We start from the raw sequence: 27,980 nt of genomic DNA on the forward strand, positions 1-27,980 counted from the left end.
TTTTCTTTGGTGACTTACTTTTTTCCACACACATATATATATATGTATATATATGTATGTATATATATATATATATATAGTGTATATATATATACAAATATATAAACATACAAACATATATATATATATATATGTATAAATATATATACACACACATACATATACATACACACATATATATGTATATACACGTGTGTATGTATATGTATGTTTGTATATTTATATGTGTGTGCGTATATATACATATATGTGTGTATATATGCAAATAATATATTTATACATATATATGTATATGTTTTTTTGTGTGTTTTATCACGTAACACTGTGAAAGAAAAAAAGTCAAGTCCATTTTATGTTAAGCTGGCAGCTTCGTCGACAGAATTTTACCATGAAAATAAAATTTAAAACGTTTTTTAACATTGCAGTTTGAAAAGATGTAAAATTTCAGGGTAAATATTCGGAGACTCAGTTGCCATTTTTTCAAACTTAAAATCTACAGATTTTTTTTTTTTTTTAACAGTGTAGCGTTAAAAACAATGCATATTTATTTGGATTAAATCAGCCTTTAAAATGAGAAAACATAATTTTTTTCACAACTAAATAAATTATAACGTGAATGTAACTTATTAAAAAAATTGGATCACTTATTTTTTTTTTTTTTTCATTTAAATCAAACATTAATTGTATTTATGCTAATAAATAAAAGTCATTGCTTGTGTTGGCCAGAAGGCTCCTGGCCACGCCCCCTCACATGGACGCCATCTAGCGGCGTCTCTATTAAAGTGTTCCTATACTGCCAATTGGAAAATGTTTTAATTTTATCATCCATCCATCCATCCATTTTCTACCGCTTATTCCCTTTCGGGGTCACAGGGGGCGCTGGCGCCTATCTCAGAAAATTGCTATATTTTGCCCACTTCGTAAATCAAACGTGATTTAAAAATCCCCCAAATCAAGAAAAGTGTATTTTGTAACATGAATGTAATGCTAAAGGACATATTTGATTAAATGAAACTAAAGGCATGTCTTGTCGCCACGGTAACGTGTCGTCATCCTAAAGATTAAGCACTAAATGTGTTTTATTTTTTTTCATTACCAAGTTCTGCAATAAGAAGTGAGTCACGTGGACTTTCCATTCCTGTGCTTCAAATGGGGCCAGCTCATTTAAACGTGAACACATTAAATTCGTTTGCTTGTTTCCTGATTAGAGAGAGAAAATACGCGACATTTTTGTATCTGAAGTCTCAAAGTTTGTTCACAGCTGCAATATTTCCTAAAGTGTGCTTTAGTTTTTTTTTCTCCTCAAACCTTAATAAATACACCGATAAAAAGTAGCTGTATTTTGTTTTCCACAATACCAATCTGGCAGCGAACTGCAGTTGTGTTAATGTCCACAAGGTGGTGCTGTTTCCTACTCACACGCGGCGACAACAGATGCATTCAAGCGCCTCCTGTGAATTTGGGAATCAATGTAAAGTGAAACAAAACAATGTTGGTGATATTCATAGGATTGTTTTTTTTATTTTTTAATGAGTTTCTTCTTTTTTTTTTTTTTTGTAAAAATGTCAGACATTGGGACAGATACAATCATTGGTAATATCCCTAGTATTTGTAGAATTATTAGTATATTAATGTATGCTCTGTCTCGTTACTGTTTTCACCTGCTGGCTGTCATCTTCTTCCTCTAACAAATTTTCTGCAGCTGTGTCACAATCTATTTAGTCCTTGTGTTGTTGTTGTTTTTGTCCATTGTTGACACGTCAATTCATGTTCCCTTGCCCATTAGGTCCCTTTCGTTTTGATAAGCATCAACTCTTACGAAGGTTCCTGGTTGGGTTCATCTATAGCAGTGGTCCCCAACCACCGGGCCGATTGGTACCAGGCCGCAGAAGATTTTTTTATTATTTATTATTTTTTAATTTGTTTTATTAAATAAACATAAAAAAACACAAGATACACTTACAATTAGTGCACCAACCCAAAATACCTCCCTTTTCATGACAAAAACCTCCCTATTTCATGACAAAGAAAAAAAAAAAAAAGAAAGGAACCCCCTGACCCGCCGTGGGACAAATTATCAAGCGTTAACCGGTCCACAGCTGCAAAAAGGTTTGGTGACCACTGATCTATAGGATGTATACATTGTAGGGGCCTACATGGGCACCTGAGTACCTGCACCTCCGCTCCCTCATTGAAACAGTCACCTGTTGTTATGCTTATCACATGTTACTGTTCCAGCTGTGCGTCGAAAGCAATGCAAGTTGTCTGTTCCTGTTCCAACCTAAAATACCTAGAGCTATAATGGTTACGTGTTCCTGTTCCAGTTGAACACCTAGAGTTATTTTAGTCACTTGTTCCTTTTCCATCGCTCCTCCTGGAGATATGGCAGTCACCTAATACCTACTCCAGCAAGTAATCTGAATTATGCTTCCTGTTCTTATTCCAGCTGTGCATCAGTCATCCATTCCTGTACCAGCCAAACACCTGGAGGTATTACAGCCACCTGTTACTGTAATCACATGTTCCTATTCCAGTGGAGTGTATAGAAGTATGTCGATTGCCTGTTCCTATTCCAGCTTTCCACCTGGATGAATGATCCTGTTTCATTTGAGTGCCAGATGGTATGTCGGTCACCTGTTGCTGTTCCAGATGACCATCTGCAGGTATGTGTGTCTCCTGTTACAGGTGTCCACATGGAGATACTTCTGTCACCTGTTTCTGTTCCAGTCAGTTACTTGTTCTTAGTCCAGCGCTCCACCTGGGCTAATGATGATCCTGTTCCATTTGTGTCTTCAAATATGTCGGTCACCTGTTCTTATTCCAGGTTTCCACCTGGATAAATGATCCTGTTTCATTTGAGTGCCAGATGGTATGTCGGTCACCTGTTGCTGTTCCAGATGACCATCTGCAGGTATGTGTGTCTCCTGTTCCAGATGACCATCTGCAGGTATGTGTGTCTCCTGTTACAGGTGTCCACATGGAGATACTTCTGTCACCTGTTTCTGTTCCAGTCAGTTACTTGTTCTTAGTCCAGCGCTCCACCTGGGCTAATGATGATCCTGTTCCATTTGTGTCTTCAAATATGTCGGTCACCTGTTCTTATTCCAGGTTTCCACCTGGATAAATGATCCTGTTTCATTTAAGTGGCTCAATGTATGTTGACCACCTTTTCCCGTTCCAGCTGATTATATTGAGTTTTTCTGTCACCTGTTCCAGTTCAGTGCCAGTAGATATATTGGTCCCCTGTTCCTGTTCCATCTGACCACATGACAGCAGCTCTGTCTCCTGTTCCAGCTAAACACTTGGAAATATTTCTGTTTCCTGCCCCTGTTCCAGTTGAGTGCTTGCTGCTGTGTTGGTCGCCGGTCCTTGGTCCAGTTCTCCACCTGGATGAATGATCCTGTTTCATTTGACTGTTTGCAGGTACAGTATGTCGGTCACTTGTTCCTGTTCCACCCCTTTCCTTGGATAAAAAATATTTTGATCTGCCACAATAAATGTAATGAAAACATATATTTTTTAGATGGGATCAAAAAAGAGATTACATACGATAACTAAATCATCGCTAATATTTTTGATCGCTTGTCAGCTCTAGTTCTACATGACCACAGTGTGTTTATGGCAAGGGTGTCCAAAGTGCACCCAAAACTCATTTTTCAACGGCGTGCGCCACCACTGTTAGCATTTTAGTATTAGCATGATAACTTCATATTGAACATTTTTCCGGCATCCACCCCAGTATCCAATATTTTGTAACTTGATAAATGCTACCTGTTAGCATGCTAACGTTAGTATTTTTTTATTCAACTTATTTTATAGTTATTCACCAAAGTCATAATTTCAACACATTTATCAGGCATAAATTGCAGAGCAAGCCCTACGATGAGGTGGCGACTTGTCCGAGTACACCTGGGATAGGTTCCAGCACCCCCTGCGACCCCAACAGGGATAAGCGGTAGAAAAATGGATGGATGGATGGATGGATGTCACACAGTAATATATTTTGGTGTTTGACGCATGCTACTGTTGGTATTTTAGCATGCTAATGCAACCCAGGTGGTTGGGCTCCCTGCCTCTATCCTATGAGAGGCGAGCGTGCTGACCACCGAGCTAAAAGCCCAGACACGCTAACTCTGCAGCCAGCGCACTCTTGAAGTCGTCGGGGAGTGAGGTTTACTAACGTACACTGGCTGGCCGTTACACTAGCATTAGCATTCTAGCTTTTTTAAGATAATTTAGCAGGTACACACTTCAGTGTCATATTTTCGCATTTCACTAATGCTAACAGTAGATATGCTATAGTTAGCATGTTAATAAAGTACTGTTAACATGCTAGCTTTCAGTTAACTTTGCTAATATTTTTCGTTACTTGAGGCTATCTGGCCAGCGTGCTAACTGTCAGCATTTCAGTTTGCACTTTGTTGTTCAGTTATTCTCAAAGGTCCACATGCTCCATCTAGTGGTACGCCAAAGAATCACTTGAATAAAGTACAGTGTTTGATTTTCCTAGATCCAAACACAGTGTTACTGTGGGACAGGAGGCAGAAATATTTCCAAGCGTTTAGCTGGAGCAGGAGACAGAGCTGCCTGCATGTGGTCAGATGGAACAGGAACAGGGGACCAACTTATCCACAGGCACTGAACTGGAACAGGTGACAGAAATATCTGTACTCAATATAATCAGCTTGAACGGGGACAGGTAGTCGACATACTTTGAGCCACTTGTATGAAACAGGATCATTTATCCAGGTGGAAACCTGGAATAAGAACAGGTGACCGACATATTTGAAGACACAAATGGAACAGGATCATCATTAGCCCAGGTGGAGCGCTGGACTAAGAACAAGTAACCAACTGGAACAGAAACAGGTGACAGAAGTATCTCCATGTGGTCACCTGTAACAGGAGACAGACATACCAGCAGGTGGTCATCTGGAACAGCAACAGGTGACTGGCATAATGGCTGGCACTCAAATGAAACAGGATCATTCATCCAGGTGGAGAGCTGGAACAGGAACAGGAACAGGTGATTGACACCTGTTGGAACTCAAATGAAACAAGATCATTAACTCAGGTGGAACGCTGGAACAGGAACAGGTAGTCGACATACTTCTATGCGCTCCACTGGAACAGGAACAGGTGATGGACATACTTGCTGGCACTTAAATGAAACAAGAGCATTAATCCAGGTGGAAAGCTGGAACAGGAACAGGTAGTCGACATACTTCTATGCGCTCCACTGGAACAGGAACAGGTGATGGACATACTTGCTGGCACTTAAATGAAACAAGAGCATTAATCCAGGTGGAAAGCTGGAACAGGAACAGGTAGTCGACATACTTCCATGCACTCCACTGGAACAGGAACAGGTGATGGACATACTTGCTGGCACTTAAATGAAACAAGAGCATTAATCCAGGTGGAAAGCTGGAACAGGAACAGGTAGTCGACATACTTCTATGCGCTCCACTGGAACAGGAACAGGTGATGGACATACTTGCTGGCACTTAAATGAAACAAGAGCATTAATCCAGGTGGAAAGCTGGAACAGGAACAGGTAGTCGACATACTTCCATGCACTCCACTGGAACAGGAACAGGTGATAACAGTAACAGGTGGCTGTAACACCTCCAGGTGTTTGGCTGGAACAGGAATGGATGACTGATGCACAGCTGGAATAAGAACAGGAAACATAATTCAGATCACTTGCTGGAGTAGGTATTAGGTGACTGCCATATCTCCAGGAGGAGCGATGGAAAAGGAAAAAGTGACTAAAATAACTCTAGGTGTTCTACTGGAACAGGAACACGTAACTATTATAGCTCTAGATGTTTTAGGTTGGAACAGGAACAGACAACTTGCATTCCTTTCGACACACAGTTGGAAAAAGAACAGCTAACATACTTCAGGTGACCACCTGGAGTATATACAGGTTACTGGCATTGGTGTTCAGCTTGAACAGGAACAGGTTCTTAACAGGAACAGGTACATGTGACCGACATACCTCCGGGTGCTCCTCTGAAGTAGGAAAACATCAGTAACATGTGCTTGGTTGGAATAGCAACATGACTGAGACTGCTTTAAGGTGACTGGCATACTTCAAGGTGCTCAGCTGGAACAGGAACATGTGATCAGCATGACGACAGGGAGTTTTGTAATGAGGGTGCCGAGGTGAGGTTACTCAGGTGCCCGCGTAGGCCTTGTCACGCCAAATTTCTTGCCCCCTACAAAAACCTTCCCCCCCGGAAGACATTTGGCATGACAGCCCCTCTAATGCCTGAAGGACCCAAATGAGGGTGGAAGGACCTTAAAGCAGTCCACACAGCTGTCTGTTTTAAAATCATTATAATTGGCTGATTGTCATTGGTGAAAAATAACGGGGAAGAAAAAATATTAGTATTCCAGCAAGCTAACCTTTGAAGCTATTTTTGCTTAGCTAATTTTGCAGCTGTAACCCTTAAGAGTCATATAACTTGGTATTATCACGCCCTCATTGGGGTCCTTCAGGCATTCGAGGGGCTGTCACGCCAAATGACTTCCGGGCGGGAGGTTTTTGAAGGGGGGAAGAAATTTGGCGTGACAGGGCCATTGTAATAGAGATCCATCTGGATTCATCAACTTAATTCTAAACATTTCTGCACAAAAAAAATCTTTATCATCAATATTTATGGAACATGTCCACAAAAAATCTAGCTGTCATCACTGAATATTGCATTGTTGCATTTGTTTTCACAGTTTATGAACTTACATTCATATTTTGTTAAAGTATTATTGAATAAATATATGTTTAAAGGATTTTTGAATTGTTATATTTAGAACCATGAATTGATTAACGTGGACCCCGACTTAAACAAGTTGAAAAACTTATTCGGGTGTTACCATTTAGTGGTCAATTGTACGGAATATGTACTGTACTGTGCAATCTACTAATAAAAGTATCAATCAATCAATCAAAAAACATTTTTAAAAATCTCTCGTACCTCTTGGGATACCTTCAAGTACCCCCAGGGGTACGCGTACCCCCATTTGGGAACCCCTGCTCTAGATGACCAACCAGGAACCTTAGTAACAGTTGATGTTTTATCAAAACAAAAGGGACCTAAAAGACAAGGGGACAGGAAGTGACATGTCAACAATGGACAATGGACAATGGACAATGGACAAAAACAACACGAGGAATAAATATATTGTGACACAACTGCAGGAAATTCATTCATCCGGGTGGAGAGCTGGAACAGGAACAGGTTGTTGTGATTAGTTATACACGAGAAGTATTATAGACTCATCTGGATAATAACTGGACATAGAAAAACTCTTATTTCTCAGTTTAGCCCGAGAGCGTTGTTTATTCTTCACCTCTTGGTCGAACACCGGCATTTCCCTTCTACTTCCGGTTAGTGAAGCGCAATACATCCTGTTACAGCAATAAGGATACAGCCTTTCACAATAAAAGTTTCAGCCGTAAACATTACACATTTGACCAATGTTCTAGTTCAGAGGTCGGCAACCTAAAATGTTGAAAGAGCCATATTGGACCAAAGATACAAAAACAAATCTGCCTGGAGCCGCAACAAAATAAAAGCCATATTACATACAGATAGTGTCATGAGACACAAATTGAATTAAGAAGACTTAAAGGAAACCAAATAAGCTCAAATATAGCTACAAATGAGGCATAATTATGCAATATGTACATGTAACTAGCCTAAATAGTATGTTAGCATCGATTAGCTTGCAGTCATGCAGTGACCAATATGTCTGATTAGCACTTCACACAAGTCAATAACGTCAAAAAAACTTACCTTTGTGCATTAATGCACAACGTTAAATGTTTGGTGGACAAAATGAGACGGAAAAAGAAGTGGCATAAAACACGTCCTCGAAAGTCACAGAACGTTATAAATGTAAACCAACTACGGTGAGTTCAAGGACCGCCAAAATTAGTAGGACAAAACGTCGCTCGCCAAATACTCGAATCAGTGAGGCATGTTTAAAAGCCTACTGAAACCCACTACTACAGACCACGAAGTCTGATAGTTTATATATCAATGATGAAATATTAACATTGCAACACACGCCAATACGGCCGGTTTAGTTTACTAAATTGCAATTTTAAATTTCCCGGGAGTTTCTTCTTGAAAACGTTGCGTAATGATGACGTGTACGCGTGACGTCACGGGCTGTTATGCAATATGAGCGCTGCACACACACAGCTAAAAGTCGTCTGCTTTAAAAGCATAATTACACAGTATTTTGGACATCTGTGTTGCTGAATCTTTTGCAATTTGTTTTATTAATATTGGAGAGGTTACAGTAGAAAGATTGAGTTGGGAAGCTTTAGCCTTTAGCCACACAAACACACGGTGATTCCTTGTTTAAAATTCCTGGAGGTGAAACTTTACTATGGATCAGAGCGCGGTCAAGCCAACATGGATCTCGACCAAATGTCAACCAGCAGGTTTTGGTGAGAAAATTGTGGTTAAAAAGTCAGTTCTTACCGGAGAAAAGCTGAGCTTGTGCCGTCCATAGCTGCCGTTGACTCCCCTGAGACACTGCGCGTCAACACACCCGTGGAGACACCGTTCCGACTATCAGGTAATATTTAACTCACTAAAACACTAGCAACACAATAGAAAGATAAGGAATTTCCCAGAATTATCCCAGTAAATGTGTCTAAAAATATCAGAATCCGTCCCAATGCAATCGCGTTTTTTTTTTTTAACTTTTTTTTTTTTTTCTAGTCGGTCGCTATCAATATCCTCAAACACGAATCTTTCATCTTCGCTCAAATTAATGGGGAAATTGTCGTTTTCTCGGTCCGAATAGCACTTTTTGTTGGAGGCTCCCATTAAAAACAATGTGAATATGTGAGGAGCCATCAAACATGTGACGTCATCGTCTGCGACTTCCGGTAGAGGCAGGGCTTTTCTCTTAGCACCGAAAGTTGCGAACTTTATCGTGGATGTTCTCTACTAAATCCTTTCAGCAAAAATATGGCAATATCGTGAAATGATCAAGTATGACACATAGAATGGACGTGCTATCCCCGTTTGAATAAGAAAAATCAAATTTCAGTGGACTGTCACGCCAAATTTCTTCCCCCCTACAAAAACCTTCCCCCCCTCCCATTTACTTCCGGGGTGATGATTAATACAGACGTTTTGTTAACGCTATATTATAAAAATATAACGCTATATTATGAAAATACAGATGTTTTGTTAACGCTATATTAAAAAAAAAAAAATTAAAATATTTTTTTCAAACACAAGCTATGGGATGACGCATTTACTTCCGGGGTCACAGTTCCTCTTATGTCATCCCATAGTTTGTGTTTGGAAATTCCATCCATCCATCCATTTTCTACCGCTTATTCCCTTTCGGGGTCGCGGGGGGCGCTGGCGCCTATCTCAGCTACAATCGGGCGGAAGGCGGGGTACACCCTGGACAAGTCGCCACCTCATCGCAGGGCCAACACAGATAGACAGACAACATTCACACTCACATTCACACACTAGGGCCAATTTAGTGTTGCCAATCAACCTATCCCCAGGTGCATGTCTTTGGAAGTGGGAGGAAGCCGGAGTACCCGGAGGGAACCCACGCATTCACGGGGAGAACATGCAAACTCCACACAGAAAGATCCCGAGCCTGGATTTGAACCCAGGACTGCAGGACCTTTGTATTGTGAGGCAGACGCACTAACCCCTCTGCCACCGTGAAGCCGTGTTTGGAAATTGTTTTTTACATTTTTTTATAATGTAGCGTTAACAAAACGTCTGTATTTTTCTAATATAGCATTATATTTTTGTAATATAGCGTTAACAAAACGTCTGTATTAATCATGACCCCGGAAGTAAATGGGGTGGGGGGGGCGAGGGGGGGTTCGTAGGGAGAAGAAATTTGGCGTGACAGCTCCCATTAAAAATAATGTGAATATGTGAGTAGCCCTCACACGTGTGACGTCATCGTCTGCGACTTCCGGTAGAGGCAGGGCATTTCTCTTAGCACCGAAAGTTGCAAACTTTATCGTGGATGTTCTCTACTAAATCCTTTCAGCAAAAATATGGCAATATCGCGAAATGATCAAGTATGACTCATAGAATGGACCTGCTATCCCTGTTTAAATAAGAAAATGTAATTTCAGTAGGCCTTCAGAACAAACAGTGTGCTTTATAACAATTAGGAAGGTTTGTGTCATGTTTGTCCTCCTACAGAAACTATTTTAAAACAAAAATTATATTTTTCATATTTTATTTCCCCTCATCTTTTTCAATTTTTCATACATTTTTGAAACATTTTTAGAGAGCCACTAGGGCTGCGCTAAAGAGCCGCATGAGCCGCGGGTTGCCGACCCCCGTTCTAGTTCCTTGAAGGTGAAAACAACAAAAATGGCCCCCACACTCTTTTGATTTGTCAGTGTGTGTAAAAAATGTGGGTTCTCCTTGTCTGCAGATTTTTTGTTTTTTGAAAGACAGTTTTCTTAGATGTCTGACAGCACTTGAACGCAGCACAGCATCAGCCAGGGACTCGCTCGGGGCGATCCTTGGAGGCGGGACACGCCCTCTTCGTGCACTTGTCAAAGGACGGTGAAGGCGCATGACGTCACACTTCTGTGGGCAAACACACGGAGAAAATATCTCTCCTGCACAGACCGGATCTTTTTTTTCCTTTTTTTTTTAATGATTTTGTTGTCTAAAAACGCCACCATGTTGCCTTTTAAGAGAACTTTTGAGGGCGAGAAGCATCAGCTGCAGGAGCTGAACGGCCGGCTGGCCCAGTACCTCTCCAGGTCGCAACAACTGGAGCGGGAGAACGCGCGTCTGATGGGCGAGATCAAGCAGCTGAGACAGGCCACGGTGGCGGAAAGGGAGCCGCGGTACAAGGCCGAGATGCGGGAGTTGAGGAGGAGCCTGGAGCAGATGTGCCTGGAGAAGTCCCGGGCCGAGGTGGAGAGGGAGCGGCTGTGGAAGGAGCTGCAGGAGGTGCGCGCGCAGTGCGGCCAGCAGAGCGCGGCGTGCCGGGACATCAGCGTGGATCTGCGGGGCTGCGAGAAGGAGCTCCGGGACGCGCACAAGACCAACACTTCCCTCCAGCAGCGGTTAGTCGACCTCCAGAACGAGTGCGCCTTCCTGGAGGAGCGACACAGGCAGGGGGTGGAGCACCTACGGCGTCAGGTGGGCTCCGGGCCGCAGGCGCCCTGCGTCCTCACGCAAACCTACACCGGGCCCGCATCCGCGGAGGAGGTGCAGTGCTACGCCCGGGAGCTCTCCGAGGGATGGATGGAGACCCTGGAGGTGTACCAGCGGAAGGTGGAGGAGATGGAGCGCACCGTGCAGGAGGAGCAGGCCTTGCTGAGCGACCTGCGGAGCGAGAAGCAGCAGCACGCCGTGCAGCTGGACAAATTACGCACGGACGCGGAAAAGCAAGGGCGGCTTCAAGCGCGTCTGGAGGAGGAACTGATGCTCATGCAGGAGAAGTTCGGTCACGACGTGGGAGAATATCAGGTGAGGACACAGTATTAGGCACACTTTTGATTGACACTTTATCACAGTGGTTCTCAAATGGGGGTACGCAAACCCCGGGGGGTACTTGAAGGTATGCCAAGGGGTACGTGAGATTTTTCAAAAATATTCTAAAAATAGCAACAATTCAAAAATCCTTTATAAATATATTTATTGAATAATACCTCAACAAAATATTAATTGAAGTTCGTAAACTGTGAAAAGAAATGCAACAATGCAATATTCAGTGTTGACAGCTAGATTTTTTGTGGACATGTTCCATAAATATTGATGTCAAAGATTTATTTTTTTGTGAAGAAATGTTTAGAATGAAGTTCATGAATCCAGATGGATCTCTATTACAATCCCCAAAGAGGGCACTTTAAGTTGATGACTACTTCTATGTGTAGAAATCTAATTGAATCACTTGTTTATTTTTCAACAAGTTTTTAGTTATTTGTATATCTTTTTTTCAAAAAGTTCAAGAAAGACCACTAGAGAGGAGCAATATTTTGCACTGTTATACAATTTGATGAATCAGAAACTGATGACATACTGCTGTATTTTACTTATTTATCTCTTCTTTTCAACCAAAAATGCTATGCTCTAATTAGGGGGTACTTGAATTAAAAACATGTTCACGGTATAGCTCGATTGGTAGAGCGGCCGTGCCAGCAACTTGAGGGTTCCAGGTTCAATCCCCGCGTCCGCCATCCTAGTCACTGCCGTTGTGTCCTTGGGCAAGACACTTTACCCACCTGCTCCCAGTGCCACCCACACTGGTTTAAATGTAACTTAGATATTGGGTTTCACTATGTAAAGTGCTTTGAGTCATTAGTGAAAAGCGCTATATAAATATAATTCACTTCACTTCACAGGGGTACATCACTGAAAAAAAGGTTGAGAACCACTGCCTTATCATATGTTGGAGCAGGGGTGTGCAAAGTCTGACCCCAGGGCCCGTTTGTGGCCCGCAGCTCATTGTTTGTGGCCCATAAAAGCAAATTCTAAAAATATCATTAAAAAAAAAAGTGGAATAAAAGAGCAAACAGGTGAAATGTTGACTCTGATAACACAAAACTGCCAATGCAGGCTGTTTATTTCTTCAAAGCTGTCATTCCTCAAAAAAATAATAATGAATCAAAATCAATGTTGTCATGCACTCTTGACCTATTTAGAGCTCCAATTACCTCACACCCAAAAATTTCACTTTAAAACATTTATCTTGAAAAATATGCATAACTTTTATCTATTTTTTAATTTTTCTATCTGCTCAGTAGCCCTGTGGTTAGAGTGTCCGCCCTGTGATCGGTAGGTTGGGAATTAAAACACTGGCTGAGTCATACCAAAGAATAGTATATATCTTTATTGTGAATGTACAATGAATTTGTAAGCACAACTGATTTAGTGCAAATTCATAATAACACATAAAAACATAAGAACATAGATACATAGATAAAAATACATAAAATACATAAAAATACCAAGCACACAGCTCACTTGTCTGTTGTTCAGTGACACTATTGCTCTCGGGTAAAAAGTGTTTGTCCAGCATTTTATTGTCCTGTATCTCCTGCCCGAGGGCAGCAGTTCAAAAAGTTTATGTCCGGGGTGAGATGGGTCCCTTATGATATTTTGGGCATTTTTGAGGACTATAGAAATGGGCCCCATTACCTCCCTGCTTGGCACTCAGCATCAAGGGTTGGAATTGGGTGTTAAAGCACCATAAATGATTCCCGGGCGTGGCTAACGCTGCGGCTCACTGCTACCCTCACCTTCGAAGGGGTGAACAAGGGGAGGGGTCAAATGCAGAGGACACATTTCATCACACCTAGTGTGTGTGTGACAATCATTGGTACTTTTACTTTAACTTAACTTTGACAAAAAGGGCATAAAAAAATAAATAAATAAAAACAATTTATAATTGATGAATGGATCTGAAGTCAATCCAAAGATTTAAGCGTTGAAAGTTTAAAAAAATGTATTACTGTGCTTGTTTTTATCAGTTTTATGAATGGGGCACTTTTGGATCCTCAAGCGTTTTAGTGGGATTTATTTTTAAACAGCCATTATTCAAAAAATAATAATGAATTAAAATCAATGTTGTTATGCACTATTGACCTTTTTAGGGCTCCAATTACTTCACATCAAAAAATTCCCTTTTGAAATATTTATTGTGAAAAATATGCCTAATTTGTATTTTCTTTGACAAAAGAGGACATACAACAAACAAACAAACAAACAAATAAATAAATAAATAAATATATAAATAAATAAACAACTTATAATTGATGAATGGATCTGAAGTTAATCTATGGACTTAAGCGTTGAAAGTAAAAACAAAAAAATTGTATTACTGTGCTTGTTTTTATCACTTTTATGAATGGGGCATTGTGTATTTTGGGATTGTTTTCCATAAAAAAAGGGTTTTCTTTGGCAACAAGAGCATAAAACATACTACTAAATAAATAAATATACTAATCTTTATAGGCACTGATAGAACTTGAACTTTGGGTTTAAGCATTGAATGAGTGTAAAATAATAATAATATAGGACTTATTTTTTAACATTTTCATGACTAAGACCATGCCAAACTTAAATGGAGCACTAAAGTTTAAAAATAAAAATACAAATCAATTTATTGTAATATGTAGAATGTAATGGTTTTAAAAATTAAAAATATCAAAATGGCTCCCGTATTTTTTAGTGCGTGGCTCTCAGTATAAAATGTTTGGACAGCCCTGTTATAACTACAATGCATCACACTCAGTTGTGCTTCTGATAGCTGTTCAATTAGAGATGGGATTTATGGCTCTTTGAAAGGGAGCCGCATCCTGGAAAGCCAATCCTCTAAAAGGCTGACTCGTTATTTATTTATTTATTTTAAATCAAGGAATCATGGTTGCAGTTATAAGATAAGATGTGGGTAGGAATCATTTTATTTTACACACATATTACTTTATTGGTGAGAATTATTCAGAAATATTGGCTATGATTTTTTTTTAATTTTTTTTTTTAATAAATATTACTTTGGGTGATGTCACATGCTTTGAGAGAAGTACCATTTGCAATGTTTAATCACCTAAAAAAAACCTTTGTAAGCAGGTTCTGTACACGTTTGTGTTCACATTGTTATTCTACTTTTATTCATCATTTTTACATGCATAAATACATTTTCTTATTTCTCATTATTTGTGTATTTTTCTGCATTGTTAAAATGCTCTTGTGCTACACTACTTTTTTTTCATATCGGAACAATTATCAAAACAATGAACAGAAAAAGTGGATGCAAAAAAAAAAAAAGTGCATTTTCTTCGACTGACTCATTTTCTAGTCCAGTTGCTAGCCAGGTGACACTGTACCTGCATCTTGATACATTAAACAAATAACCTCTAAAGCGACTGGCCAACAACTGGGAATCAATTCTCATTGTTCACTTAAAAGAGCCGTTCAAAAGACTCTGTTCGTTCGCAAACGACACATTTCTGTTTTGAGCGCGTATTATCTATCAGAACTGTTCATTTTTATTCAATAGATTAACTTTAAAATATACGTTCAATGCTGTAAATATATTCTTCTGTGACAAAACATATAGTCACCGTGCAATTAATGGTTGCTGACTTAGATTAATTTTGTTGTCTTCCATATTTTTGTATAATATGAAAACACCAAAGTGCTTGTTGGACTTGTGCCATATCGCAAGTCAAATTGACGATACGGCAGGCTGTATTTTGGAACACTCCTGGTGTAACGCATAATGGGTAGCTAATAGTTAAATATATTGAGGCAATCTTGAATGCCACTAAACATAACAGTGCAACAAAAACAAAGAGCAACTTGCGTTAAGCAAGCTGAAGTGGGAACACATTTAGTCTTTGAAGGTCGGACAGCTTGACAGCGTTCTGTCTTCCAACACAACTTCATGGCTGCCGGATTAAGCAGCAGCCACTTAAACCAATTTAGTTTCAGACCGACAAATCCCTCTAATGTTCTTAAAGACAAATCCCCAAGCAGGGCAATCAAATGACAGTGACACTGCTGAAAAATGTGAAGTCTTCTGTTGTTGCGTACAGTAAGTCACATGTTTCTTACTGTACTGATGATGGTGGCCTGAAAAAGACATAATCATTGTCAGTTCTGATTGCATTATTTTCTCTAAATTATTATTCATCTTACTGTTTGTATATGGTTACTTTCTGTTGTAACCTATTTCTGTTCAAACGTAATAAGCACTTATTTGTCTGTTGTTTACAATAATTTTGGACGATACGCCACATTTGGGTATCGATACAATATCAAGTAATTCCAGAGGCAGTATTTGTCATACCAATGTTCATATTTGAACTTTTCAGGACCATTGAATGATGAAATGTTTTATTACGATTTAATTATTTATTTTTTTATTTATTTCCTATTTATTATTCATTTTCATTAATTTGATTAATTTCCATATTGTCTTTATTAAATATAGAATATTGTAATAAAGTAAATCATGAAAAATTGAAAACAAAAGCAAATGCCACTTTTGGCTCTTTTATTCCTCGGGTTGTAAACAATAACAAAAATGACAACAACAAAAAACACGATTTTGTGATAATAAAAAAATATTGATAAAATCACTGTAATTTAGACTATAAAACTGTATTATACTTGGTATCATTACTGTCAAATTTTGTATCAATCTGCCCATCCTTGTTTACTCTATTTAAGAGCTGTAGCTTAGCTGCAAGATTTTTGTTGTTGTTGTTTCTTGTAGTGTGTAGTGTAGCATGTTTAACTATTCCTTCCAGTGATAATGGTACTTGTAAGAAATGTACTTACTTCACTGAGGTGATGATTAGGGATTTGACATGAAAAACTATGATTAGCTATTATTTCCTGAGTTTGTAAACAATAACAAAAACAACAAAAATTGGATCTGTGATAACAAACATCATATCTAATCAGTGCAATATCGACTAAATACTGATACTGTACATGGTATCGTTATTGTCGATATTTGTATCAATCGACCCACCCCTGTTTACATTTAAGCGCTCTAACTTAGCGGTTAGCATGGCTTATTTTATCCTCCTATAGTGTGCAGTGTATCATGATTATCTACTGTATTCAAAGTATCTCTAGTCCTCCAGTGATAATGTTACATGTAAGAAACGTACTTACTTGAGCCCCATTGAAGTGATGAATAGTGAATGACAAAACAACTACTCTTAGCACTTATTTCCTAAGTTTGTAAACAATAAAAAACACAACCAAAAAAAAATATTTTGTGAGAATAAACATCGATCTAATCACTGCTGTATTGACTGAATACTGATACGGAACTTGGTATCATTACTGTTGATAATTGTATCTATTTGTAAGAAACATACTTAATTGGGCACCAAACAATACCAAAAACAACAATAACATTTTGTGATGATGAATATCGATCTAATCACTTTAGTATCGGCTGCATACTGATACAGTATTGGTGTTGTTACTGTCGATATTTGTATCAATCCGCCCACTTCTGTTTACATTCAAGAGCTATAGCTTAGACATTAGCATTGCTTATTGTATCCTCCTATAGTGTGTAGTGTAGCATGATTGCTATTCATTGTGTCTCTAGTCCTCCAGTGATAATGTTACCTGTAAGAAACATACTTAATTGGCCACCATTGAGGTGATGTCCCCCCAAAAAATACTATTAGCTCTAATTTACTGTGTTTTTAAACAATGACAAAAACAGAAAAATAATTTTTTTTGGGGGGAGGGGGGGGGGTAATAAACATTGCTCTTATCCCTGCAGTATTGACTGTATACTGATACTGTACTGGTATCTAATGTCGATATTTGAATCAATCCATTCACCCCGGTTACATTCAAGAGCTCTAGCTTAGCGGTTAGCATGGTTTATTGTATCCTCCTATACTGTGTAGTGTAGCGTGTCCTCCAGTGATACTGATAAGTGTAAAAAACATACCTGATCAGCTGCAAGCGAGGATTATTGATTCAGAAGCGTCTTCACACTGTAGAGGGGCATTAGCCGCTCGACGAGGACACCTTCGTTCACTTGTCGCTGTCAAATTTGCGGGACACGATATGGCAATAATATTAAAAGTTCTATTGTTGGCCATATTTACACAGTTTTTATTGTATATCTTCTATACCACATAACCCTAACTGTATGACATTGCCTTAAAGATATGTTTTTTAACAGTGTTATTCAGTCAGACATAGTGTCAGTTAGGGTGTAACGGTACACAAAAATTTCGGTTCGGTACGTACCTCGGTTTAGAGGTCACAGTTCGGTTCATTTTCGGTACAGTAAGAAATCAACAAAATATAAATTTTTTGGTTATTTATTTACCAAATTTGTAAACAATGGCTTTATCCTTTTAACATTGGGAACACTATAATAATTCTGCCCACGTTTATCCACATTAAACTGCCTCAAATTGTTGCTTTGATTAAATAAAATGAAAAAAACCTTTCATTTACATATTAAAAGTTTAACATTAAACAGTTTCCATTGAAACTGTTTAATGTCAACTCATCATGCCTAATTTATTACAGCATTTGGGAAGCCTGTAGTTAAATAAATGATAAATGGGTTGTACTTGTATAGCGCTTTTCTACCTTCAAGGTACTCAAAGCGCTTTGACACTACTTCCACATTTACCCATTCACACACACATTCACACACTGATGGAGGGAGCTGCCATGCAAGGCGCCAACCAGCACCCATCAGGAGCAAGGCTGAAGTGTCTTGCTCAGGACACAACGGACGTGACGAGGTTGGTTCTAGGTGGGATTTGAACCAGTGACCCTCGGGTTGCGCACAGCCACTCTGCCACTGCGCCACGCCGTCCCTAGTTGACTTTTATTATGTAAATGTTGTATTTCTATCAACATGTGAGAGCAGGGACCCTGCTATTCAAAACTAGGCTGCTACATTACTAATGATTCATGTAACTATAGGTGAAAAATAGTACAATTGCAATAGGAGAGACTGTTCATCCCTAAACACAATGGAGTTCAATGGAATAACAGACAGACAGAGCTTTGCTGCCCCAAAACACGCACACGCACGCACGCGCGCGCACACACACATGCACACACACACACGCTTACACACGCACACAGAAAAATGGGCTAACGTTACGCTAAAAGCTAATTAGCCTTCATCTCAAGCCTATACTGTGAGCAAGCTGAGCTGCAGTTTAAGTTTGTAGAAGGTCAACGGGCTCATAGTGATGTTTGTAATAGTTGTGACTGGGAAGTGTTTAGTATAATTTGGGTAGAGTCCACTCCTCCCCTGCTAGACGAATATCTGCTCGACACTAAAGCATTGACTACATCGTTCGGAAGTCTGAATACGCACTGCTGATTGGCTTTGTATGTAACCAATCAGATGGTTGTGTGGGCGGGACAATGAGGCAGAGACAGAAGCAGAAAGCAGAGCAGCTTTTGAAGACTTCTGCTTCCGAACTTGTTCGGTACGCCCGCGTGCCGAACCGAAACCCCCATACCGATACAAATTCGATACAAATACACGTACCGTTACACCCCTAGTGTCAGTGCATCCATCCATCCATCTTCTACCGCTTGTCCCGAAACAAATCACGCTGTGGTCATCTAAACCTATATGGCATGCATTAAAATGTTTAAGTTACATTTTTAATTGTGTTTTTAAAAGAATATCGTTTTTTTCCGCATTGCTTTGTTTTGAAGTTTTATGTGACTTTTTCCGGGCGTGGCACACACACACACGCACGCACACATACAGTATATAACTGCAGTACATTATAAAAGATTGCTTCCCATTTTCTCCTCTCCAGATGATTATTGAGCAGCTGGAACGTGAGAGGAACATGATGGCCGATGCAATTGGTAAGAAGATGCAAGAACATCAGCATCTTCTGCAGGTCAAGATGGACCTGGGCATGGAGGTGGCTGCCTACAGGTGAGCCGAGACGTTTTGTAACACTGGATTGACCCCAGCGTAAGACAGCACCGAACGCAAGACTTCATTTTCTCGACCTGTTTTGGGAGAATATTTTGTCAAGAGAAAGACAACAAAATATCAGTATGTATTTCTTGATTGATCACCTTTATCTTAACAGCAGCATAATAACCGGTCCTCTGTTGTTTGCTCACTTGCAAACAACCTTTGAGAGACTGTTTTTCCGAACTAGTCCCTGTTTTGCCGGAAACTGGTGTTTGAGTGAGGGTGAGTGAGTGACTGGAAGAAAACCTCTGACTCACTTGGGGAAGAAGTTTTTTGGTGTCACCTGGTGGTTCGCGTGTGGCAAACTCTAAACTGCGAATTGAACACGACCTAGTCTTACACTTGGATTAATACGGTAATTGGACACGCTCAACGTTCTGAGTTTGGATAAGAGAGAGTCTGAAACTTCAAGGTAGAATACATTAAATGCAACACCAAAACAACACTATCAAATAACAATAAAATATTGTTTATAATAAGCTGCTCGCATGGAATCGTTATTTAAGGATTGAGGGGGATTTATTAAATTTTTCTGAAATACTGGGACAATATCCTTCTTTAGATAATTTTTTCTGTATTAAGGTTTCTTCGATGTACATTAAAATAGCCATGTAGTGCAGTGGTCCCCAACCACCGGGCCACAGAATAATTTTTTATAATTTTTAATTTTTTTAATAATTTTGTAAAATTATTTTTTTATTTTTTTTAATTAACTCAACATAAAAAACACAAGATACACTTACAATTAGTGCATCAACCCTAAAAACCTCCCTTTTTCATGACAAAGGCAAAAAAAAAGAAAATAATACCCCCCCTTCCGCCCCCCCTCCCGGGCCGCGGGACAAATTATCAAGTGTTGCCCGGTCCGCAGCTACAAAAAGGTTGGGGACCACTGATCTAGTGGATGGTAAGGTAGTAAATACTCATAAAGACAATACCTTGACATGTTGATACTGTACATAAAAACATGTCCATTGTATTTCATATCTGCCGTGGTCCACTCTCTCTTAGAACAATATCAAAATCATCTTTATTGCAGAAGTGTGTAACAGACAAGGAATTTGACTTAGTACCTTGCTCTCTTTGGTCAATGCAAGAAACAAGGAAAAACACAACGACGAGAGAGCGCAGGAACCTGGTGGCCATGCAGCAGTAAACTCTGCAGTAGTCATAAATCAGTCTGTATCAGTCAGCCGGTGTAGGCCAAATGTTTTCCCAGAGATGTAGCGGGTGGCATGTGTCCCGAGTCCGCATTTGCTTTGGAATTTAAAGGGAAGTATGGACAGCCCTGCATTGTAGCTGTTATTTTTAGGTCAGTCTTTTGGGTAGCAGTCTCTCGGAGAGGTTGTTTTTTTCCGAGGCGTCTTTTGTTTGCTCGTGTTTGAGACTGTAAACATGGCTAAGGTATGAGCTTAAGAAGATTTTGAGGTGATATTTATTAGATTAGTGAGTGGTTAAGTTTTTAAAAATTCGTAACCAGAATCCCAAAACCTGGGCAGTTTAGCTAAAGGGCAAAGATGGAGGAGCTGGATGAGGTACAACGCTTTGTGAGGTAAATATTTGGTCTCTTTTTTTTCACACAGGGAGATCCCGAAAACTAAGAGATTATTTTTAAATTATTCTTGTTTGCTGGGATTTTTTATTTTGTTTTGTTTTGTTTTGTGTTGTCCAGATCTCTTTTGGAAGGTGAGCGAGCTGGTCTTCAAGACCCCCATAGGAGGGTGAACCAACATTCAAGAGAAAGATTATTAGGTATTTCACGTTGCTTTTTGTCATTGTTTCAAGTTGAACATGAAAAATATAAAACCGTGTGACCATTGATTCTCGCAGATATCAAGATGACCGGCCAACCTTACACTCCAAGAACCACAACCAGACAGAGTATGGATGTCAGGTTTACACCACCTTCTTCTCATCTGAGAAGATCTCCTGTGGTTCAACCAGGGTCCAGAAGTCCCTCAAGAGTGGTTCCAATTTCCCTTACAACCAGGACGCAAAATCAGAGTCCTGCTTCGAGAAGGGACATGATCTCATTCATTAAAGCCCGGAGTGCCTCTTCTGCCGCTGTTCCCACTTCCACAGAAGATAAAGGAGCAGTAAAGAGTGGGAAGCAAAGTCAAAAGTCAATAAGAACGGAAGAGAAAAGTAAGAAAGTCGAACAGATCTCACTGGTAGAGAACCAAACTAGGTCCATCAAGTCCTCGGCTGCTGAGACCACACCGAGAAAAGTGCTCTCACCAGGGATTACAAGCCTGGACACAAAACCAATGTGGATGAAAGAGGTAGATGAACCAGATAAAGGAGATGACAAGGGGTTTAAAGAGGAAGGTAAATCTGAGTCCACGATGGAGACAAGTGAGGGAAAGGCATTCAACAGTGTGTCTGTCGAGGAGATAATTGAAAAAGTCATCAAACCAGCTGGTTTGGAAGCCAAAGATTGTTCCTCTGGAGAATCAAATATGACCTACCACGTAGAGAAAACTACACAAGAGGATGGCTCGACTAAGACCCAGATTGTGCTAGAGTCCAAAGTGAAAGAAGAAGTGGATGTTTCTGTGGACTCTTCCCTAGATCAGCTGCTGAGTCAAGGAGTGCAGAACGTATCTCTGGAGGATATCAAGGACACAGCGACAGGAAGCATGATCAAGAACCTGCTAAGTGGCCTTCAGGGTCAGGGTAGTCTACAAAACAGGTCAGTCAATGTGGAGATCATTGAGCAAGCAGTGGAGTCTTCTGGTGATGAAGTTACAGAAAAGTGTTTTTATGAGCCCTCGTCATATTTCCAAATTGAGGAGATGGAAAATGAACAAGATGCTCAGAAGAGTGCTGCTGATGACATGAAAACTATGGTTGATCCTAAGAGTGGATCTGTTCCGGTTCATGAGGTCATTAAGGAGAGTGAAACTTTATATTTCACCCATGACCAAGAGCCTGAGGAGTATTTTGTCTCCACACCTGATGATAATCTCTCAGAACTTGAAGAGACGTGTGGCATCACCTCATATGGTCATTATGGCATTGTGGATGACTTGTCTGATGAGAGGTATTATCAAGAAGACAGACTTCCACAAAGCAAAGCCATCGTTAAGGAACAAGACGACTACAAGTTTACTCCAGGGGAACGTTCCTTTCTCAGAGAGAGTATTCCTGAATGCATCATTGAAGAGGAGATTCGTGTTTCCCCAATAGTGCAGGAGTCAATGATGGAGTTCCTGCGAGAGGACTCTTTGGCGCCTAAAGAACAGCTGAGGGGTGCTTTGGAGAAATTACAAGGTTCGGTGTCAGGTCCACTAAGGGATGAGTTAGCTTATCTAACAAAAGTTAGCGGTGAAAATCCACAAAATGTGGCTGTGGACATCAAGAAAGTGCAGAAGTCGAGTGACAGCGGAACCACCACCATAGTCGCAGAGCTTAACGTCTCCCAAACTCTGGAGGACTCTGGGCTGCTAGATGATGACGATTTATCGGATGAGCAGATCATGGAAGCTCTGAGGTCTTCTCACCTGGGTAGTGCCTTGCAGGGAGGCGCAAGGGAGGGCTACAGCTTTCGGATCTCCAAAGAACAGCAGGTTATGCTCGGCGATGAGTTTGACTTCACGAGGGAAGGCGAGTCAACGTCAGTTCTTACAGAAAGACAAATACAACTAGGGCCATCCGAGAAGACCTTTAGCATTCAGATGGAGGGGCACAGCAGTCACACCGAGGATAGTTCTGATCAAGAATGAATGATAAAATTACAAAATGTTGCTTTCCCTGAAAGAAGACTGGGAGTACTTAATCACGCATCACCTACCACTCACAAAGGACACAATATCTCTATTTGTTGTACCCTGAATGGGATACAGAGGGTTACAAAGGATCACTCCAACACTGTTTCAATGATTCTTATCAATGCAATACCGGCCATACTTCTGGGAATATGTCCATCAATGTCTCTGGGATTGCTTCTATATCTATATGCCAAAGTAAGACTCATATGGATTTTTGCCTATGGACTATCTGACCTGAGAGGTTTACGGTTATTGGAGTGGAAGTTGACTCTTTGCATCCACCATCATCCAAAATGTGTACCCTAGTTGACTTAAAAATAGACTAATTTGAAACATGTCACATGTTCTTAGTCACATTTTCCCACTGTCCTGTGCAGAGACTTTCCAATATTATGATATACAGTTTTGTGCGAAAGTCTTTGTCCAGTTTTGAAGACTTCAAATACAGAGGAACCTGAACTCACGAGCTAAAGTATTTCCCTGACCAAGCTTGTAACTCAAAACACTCTTATCTTAAAGGCCTACTGAAATGAGATTTTCTTATTTAAACGGATATAGCAGGTCTGTTCAATGTGTCATGCTTGATCATTTCGCGATATTGCGAAATTTTTGCTGAAAGGCTTTAGTAGACAACATCCACAATGAAGTTCGCAACTTTTGGTCACTAATAAAAAAGCCTTGCCTGTACCGGAAGTAGCAGACGATGTGCGCGTGACGTCACAGGTTGTGGAGCTCCTCACATCCTCACATTGTTTACAATCATGGCCACCAGCAGCGAGAGCAATTTGGACAGAGAAAGCGACAATTTCTCCATTAATTTGAGCGAGGATGAAAGATTCGTGGATGAGGAAAGTGAGAGTGAAGGACTAGAGAAAAAAAAATAGACGGCAGAGCGATTCAAATGTTATTTGACACATTTACTAGGATAATTCTGGAAAATCCCTTATCTGCTTATTGTGTTACTAGTGTTTTAGTGAGAGTATATGATCGTACCTGTACAGCCTGAAAGTCGGAGGGGTGTGGCCACGGGTGTGGTGACCGCCAGTGTCACTGAGGGAAGCCACGTTTCTCGACGAGGCAAAGCGAAGGCTGGCGTTGGGGCCGGGCTGAGATTTTTTTTTTCTCCCTCCTCCATGTTGGAAGCATCCCACGTTTGGGGGCGGCCGGTCGGAGGAGGCAAGAGAGTCCGCAACTGCCTCTTTGAAAGGTGCACGAAGAACGACACAAGCTCTCCGCTCATGTCTACGGTAAGAGCCGACTTATTACCACAATTTTCTCACCGAAACCTGCCGGTTGACATGTGGTAGGGAACCATGTTTGCTTGACCGCTCTGTTCCATAGTAAAGCTTCACCGTCATCTTTTGTGAATGTAAACAAGGAAACAAGGAAACACCGACTGTGTTTGTGTTGCTAAAGGCGGCCGCAATACACCGCTTCCCACCTACATCTTTCTTCTTTGATGTCTCTATTATTAATTGAACAAATTGCAAAAGATTCAGCAACACAGATGTCCAGAATACTGTGTAATTATGCGATTAAAGCAGATGACTTATAGCTGATTTTGGGGCTGGAACAAAATTTCCGCTACAATCTGTGACGTCACGCGCACACGTCATCATACCGCGACGTTTTCAACAGGATACTTCGCACGAAATTTAAAATTGCAATTTAGTAAACTAAAAAGGCTGTATTGGCATGTGTTGCAATGTTTAGATTTCATCATTGATATATAAACTATCAGACTGCATGGTCGGTAGTAGTGGGTTTCAGTCGGCCTTTAAATCAGGCACGTCCATTGAAATGAATTGTAATCAATTTAATCTGTGCTTGCCCCACCCAAATCAGCTGTCTTTAACATACTTTGGAAAAAAATGTTTACTTTTAGATAACTAATTATGTTTAAAAAACATTACAATAGCATGTACTACATATGCTTCTCCATATTTGTATGGATAAATGTCCTGTTTGGGGCTGCATGCCACAGAGGCTAGGCTGTGTGTTGCAGACTGACAATGCTGTGGTCAGACTGACTCATCTGGTTGGCTAAGCAGTCAGAATTGCTGAAAAAGGTTTGTTTCTCTTATTAGGTCATCCACTTCTTCTCCTTCGCACTATCTTTCTGAGTTTCTCAAATTGGAGTGGAGGATAATGTCAATATCTGGCTATGGGCTGTGGACTATTACTTCAACTAGTGATGCGGGGAAGCACGTAACACAAAATGTGCTCACAAATTTAAATCTAACAAAAGAAGCGGCTGGTATCCAGAAATACTTTTAGGTTGAGATATTTTAAATTGAGGCACCACTGTAGAAGGACAGACTCGGCAGGATTACACAAAAAATTCCAAACCAATCTTCACCATGAATTGATTAACGACTTAAACAAGTTGAAAAACTTATTCGGGTGTTACAATTTAGTGGTCAATTGTACAAAATACATACTGTACTGTGCAATCTACTAATAAAAGTTTCAATCAATCAAAAAACAAACAAACTGTTTGTCAAGGGATGGCATGTAGATATTTTGGTGAAGTGTTGGATCAAAACACAGATTCCTCCTACAGAACTTTTTGTCAGGACGGAGAGTAGCCTGCGAACAAACTGAAGGACAAACCAAACAAAAACACTTTACAGTCAAGGTTTTACAGACTAAATTAAACATTTGCGCAATTATCGATTTTATTTTCAAATGTATTGCAACCAACATGCTCGGTAAAGCTGTGATATTTAGTAATCGGTGATATCGCAAGTGGTTGTGTTTTTACAATGAAACACTAAACAATGCAGCTCTTGTCTCATGTTTATAACAGCTGGTGCCATATAGTTAAAATATATCAAATACTACACATATTTTCATTTATGATAGTGTCCTCCTGTTTTACCTATTGTTGCAGTAGTCAAAAGGGATGGAGTATAGCTTGTTTCGGGAAGAACATTATAGCACCCAGTATGCTTTTGGAAGTCTATTTCTGTCCTAGCCTTTGCTGTGCAGGTTACACTTGTTGTGCCACTCATCACCCCACTCTCACAACTTTGTGTGCCAGGCTCGAGAGTTTAGTTGGGAGTTAAAATGGGGGCAGTGCGCAGTTTTTGAAGGAAGCGGGGGGATTACGTTACCAGCTTGTATTTAGATTAGTCCCCCAGAATCTTTCAGAATGATAAAGTTAAGTATCAATGTCGCGAAGAGGAAATGGTTGCAGTGTCTGGACACTGTTTGCTTGACACGTTATTCAAGTAGGATCCTTACTTAAGTGTGTGTTCATTACCGCTCACTATTTTTGTGTCGGCTTACTGGCGCTGGCTGAGTGCTCTCAAGGTTTTGGTGTGTTGTTTACATGTTGAAAAGGGGTCAGGGAAGGTCACATGGCTACTTGCTGTGTACATTTCTCTCAATAGCTTCTGAATTACATGTTGAAAAATGATTAAGAAAGGGAAAGTTGATTTCAAATGTCCTGTATTAGATCACCTGCTGTGTGTCTGTCATTGCATTATTGTTCATCCCAACATCAAAGGCTATTTCAATGCTGCAGTTTGAACAAAATGTTACTTTTTTTCCCCTCTTTCACCTTAATAAACAAACACACTATGTTCAGAGTGTCTGCATTTTTTTAAAGGCATCAGCTCAAACATATTTTCATTTCACCTTCCTGCCACTAAAATTAAAAAGTGAGTCGTTCGTTGAAAGACAAGAGTCCCAAGTCGTGCTCAGAAGGGGAAGAGAAGGTTACCAACAACACGTGAATGCTCTTAACGTCCCAAATATAAACCCTGTAGCACTAAAAGGTTTAGATAACACCTACTATGTGCACCACCGGGAACACCAAGAGGTCATTTGTGCTAAAAAAAAACACATCAAATGAGTAAGTACTTTGCTACTTCAAAGTAGTATGCCTGTATATAAAGAGACGTCTCCATCAACAATTTTGGCCTCCAATCCCGATCAGGTTTTCTTGGCCTCAGATCTGATCCGATTTCAATTGCTGATCTGATGCTGATTATAGACTTTACATTTTTTTATGACAAGTACCTAAAGTAAAACACAATAACACATTTTTTTTCCAAAACTTCCATCCATCCATTGTATACCGCTTGTCCCTTTTGGGGTCACGGGAGGCTGCATTTGGACGGAAGGCAAATTTATCTTATTAAATTTTGAATTTGCTAGTATTGTGACTTCTGCGGTGCTTTTTTGTGGACTTCTGGATCTGCCTCCCTGGAGGATTTTGGCCATGGAGACCATCTGCTGGTGTCTCTGCCACACCAGAGTCTGTTTGGAGAGACTGGAGGAGATTCAGATGAAGAGATAGGGCTGCGGAGCTAGCGCTGAGCGCCGGAACGGACGGGCCTCACAGTGTCTTGGCTGAATGAGCAGGTATCGGACACCTCAGTCTCCTTTGACGCTCCTCGCTCATCCATGCAGACTGGACAGTGGCCGAGAGTTAGTGGGTGGCAGAGAGTGGAGTCGGCTCTCTTGATTGCTTTGTTGGGTCTGCTCCTGTCTCTTGGCATGCTCCCCCCACCTCAGCAGACGATGGCGTGGAACACCACAGAGGCCACCACAGTGTATTTTTTGAAATTTATTATTATTATTATTATTATTATATGTAGAAATGGCTGGTTGCATCAGCTATGCTCTTTTAATGTCTTGAATGTCCTTTGTTTTCTTTGATGTTTGATGTTTCCCTTTTACACACATGCTATGGCTATGAGTTTTTTT

At 40.3% G+C, this 27,980-nt stretch overlaps 1 protein-coding gene across 1 annotated transcript; it reads left to right on the forward strand.

The window, feature by feature from the left end:
- The first annotated feature begins 10,591 nt into the window (after positions 1 to 10,591).
- On the forward strand, positions 10,592 to 26,855 carry synm (synemin, intermediate filament protein). The gene is made up of 4 exons (XM_061894773.1): positions 10,592 to 11,504; positions 19,325 to 19,449; positions 21,167 to 21,246; positions 21,325 to 26,855. The coding sequence occupies exons 1-4, from the start codon at positions 10,680 to 10,682 to the stop codon at positions 23,217 to 23,219; spliced, it is 2,925 nt and encodes a 974-aa protein (XP_061750757.1). The 5' UTR covers positions 10,592 to 10,679; the 3' UTR covers positions 23,220 to 26,855.
- Positions 26,856 to 27,980: the final 1,125 nt, after the last annotated feature.

Source organism: Nerophis ophidion, linkage group LG03, assembly GCF_033978795.1.
Source record: "Nerophis ophidion isolate RoL-2023_Sa linkage group LG03, RoL_Noph_v1.0, whole genome shotgun sequence".
NCBI lineage: Eukaryota > Metazoa > Chordata > Actinopteri > Syngnathiformes > Syngnathidae > Nerophis > Nerophis ophidion.

What these genes read in the sequence shown, in the direction of transcription:
- synm (XM_061894773.1), top strand. Translation starts at nt 10,680, where the DNA reads ATGATTTTGTTGTCTAAAAACGCCACCATGTTGCCTTTTAAGAGAACT. An exon ending in ACGACGTGGGAGAATATCAG is followed by an intron (nt 11,505 to 19,324) that starts GTGAGGACACAG and finishes TCTCCTCTCCAG; the next exon opens with ATGATTATTGAGCAGCTGGA. An exon ending in ATGGAGGTGGCTGCCTACAG is followed by an intron (nt 19,450 to 21,166) that starts GTGAGCCGAGAC and finishes TGTGTTGTCCAG; the next exon opens with ATCTCTTTTGGAAGGTGAGC.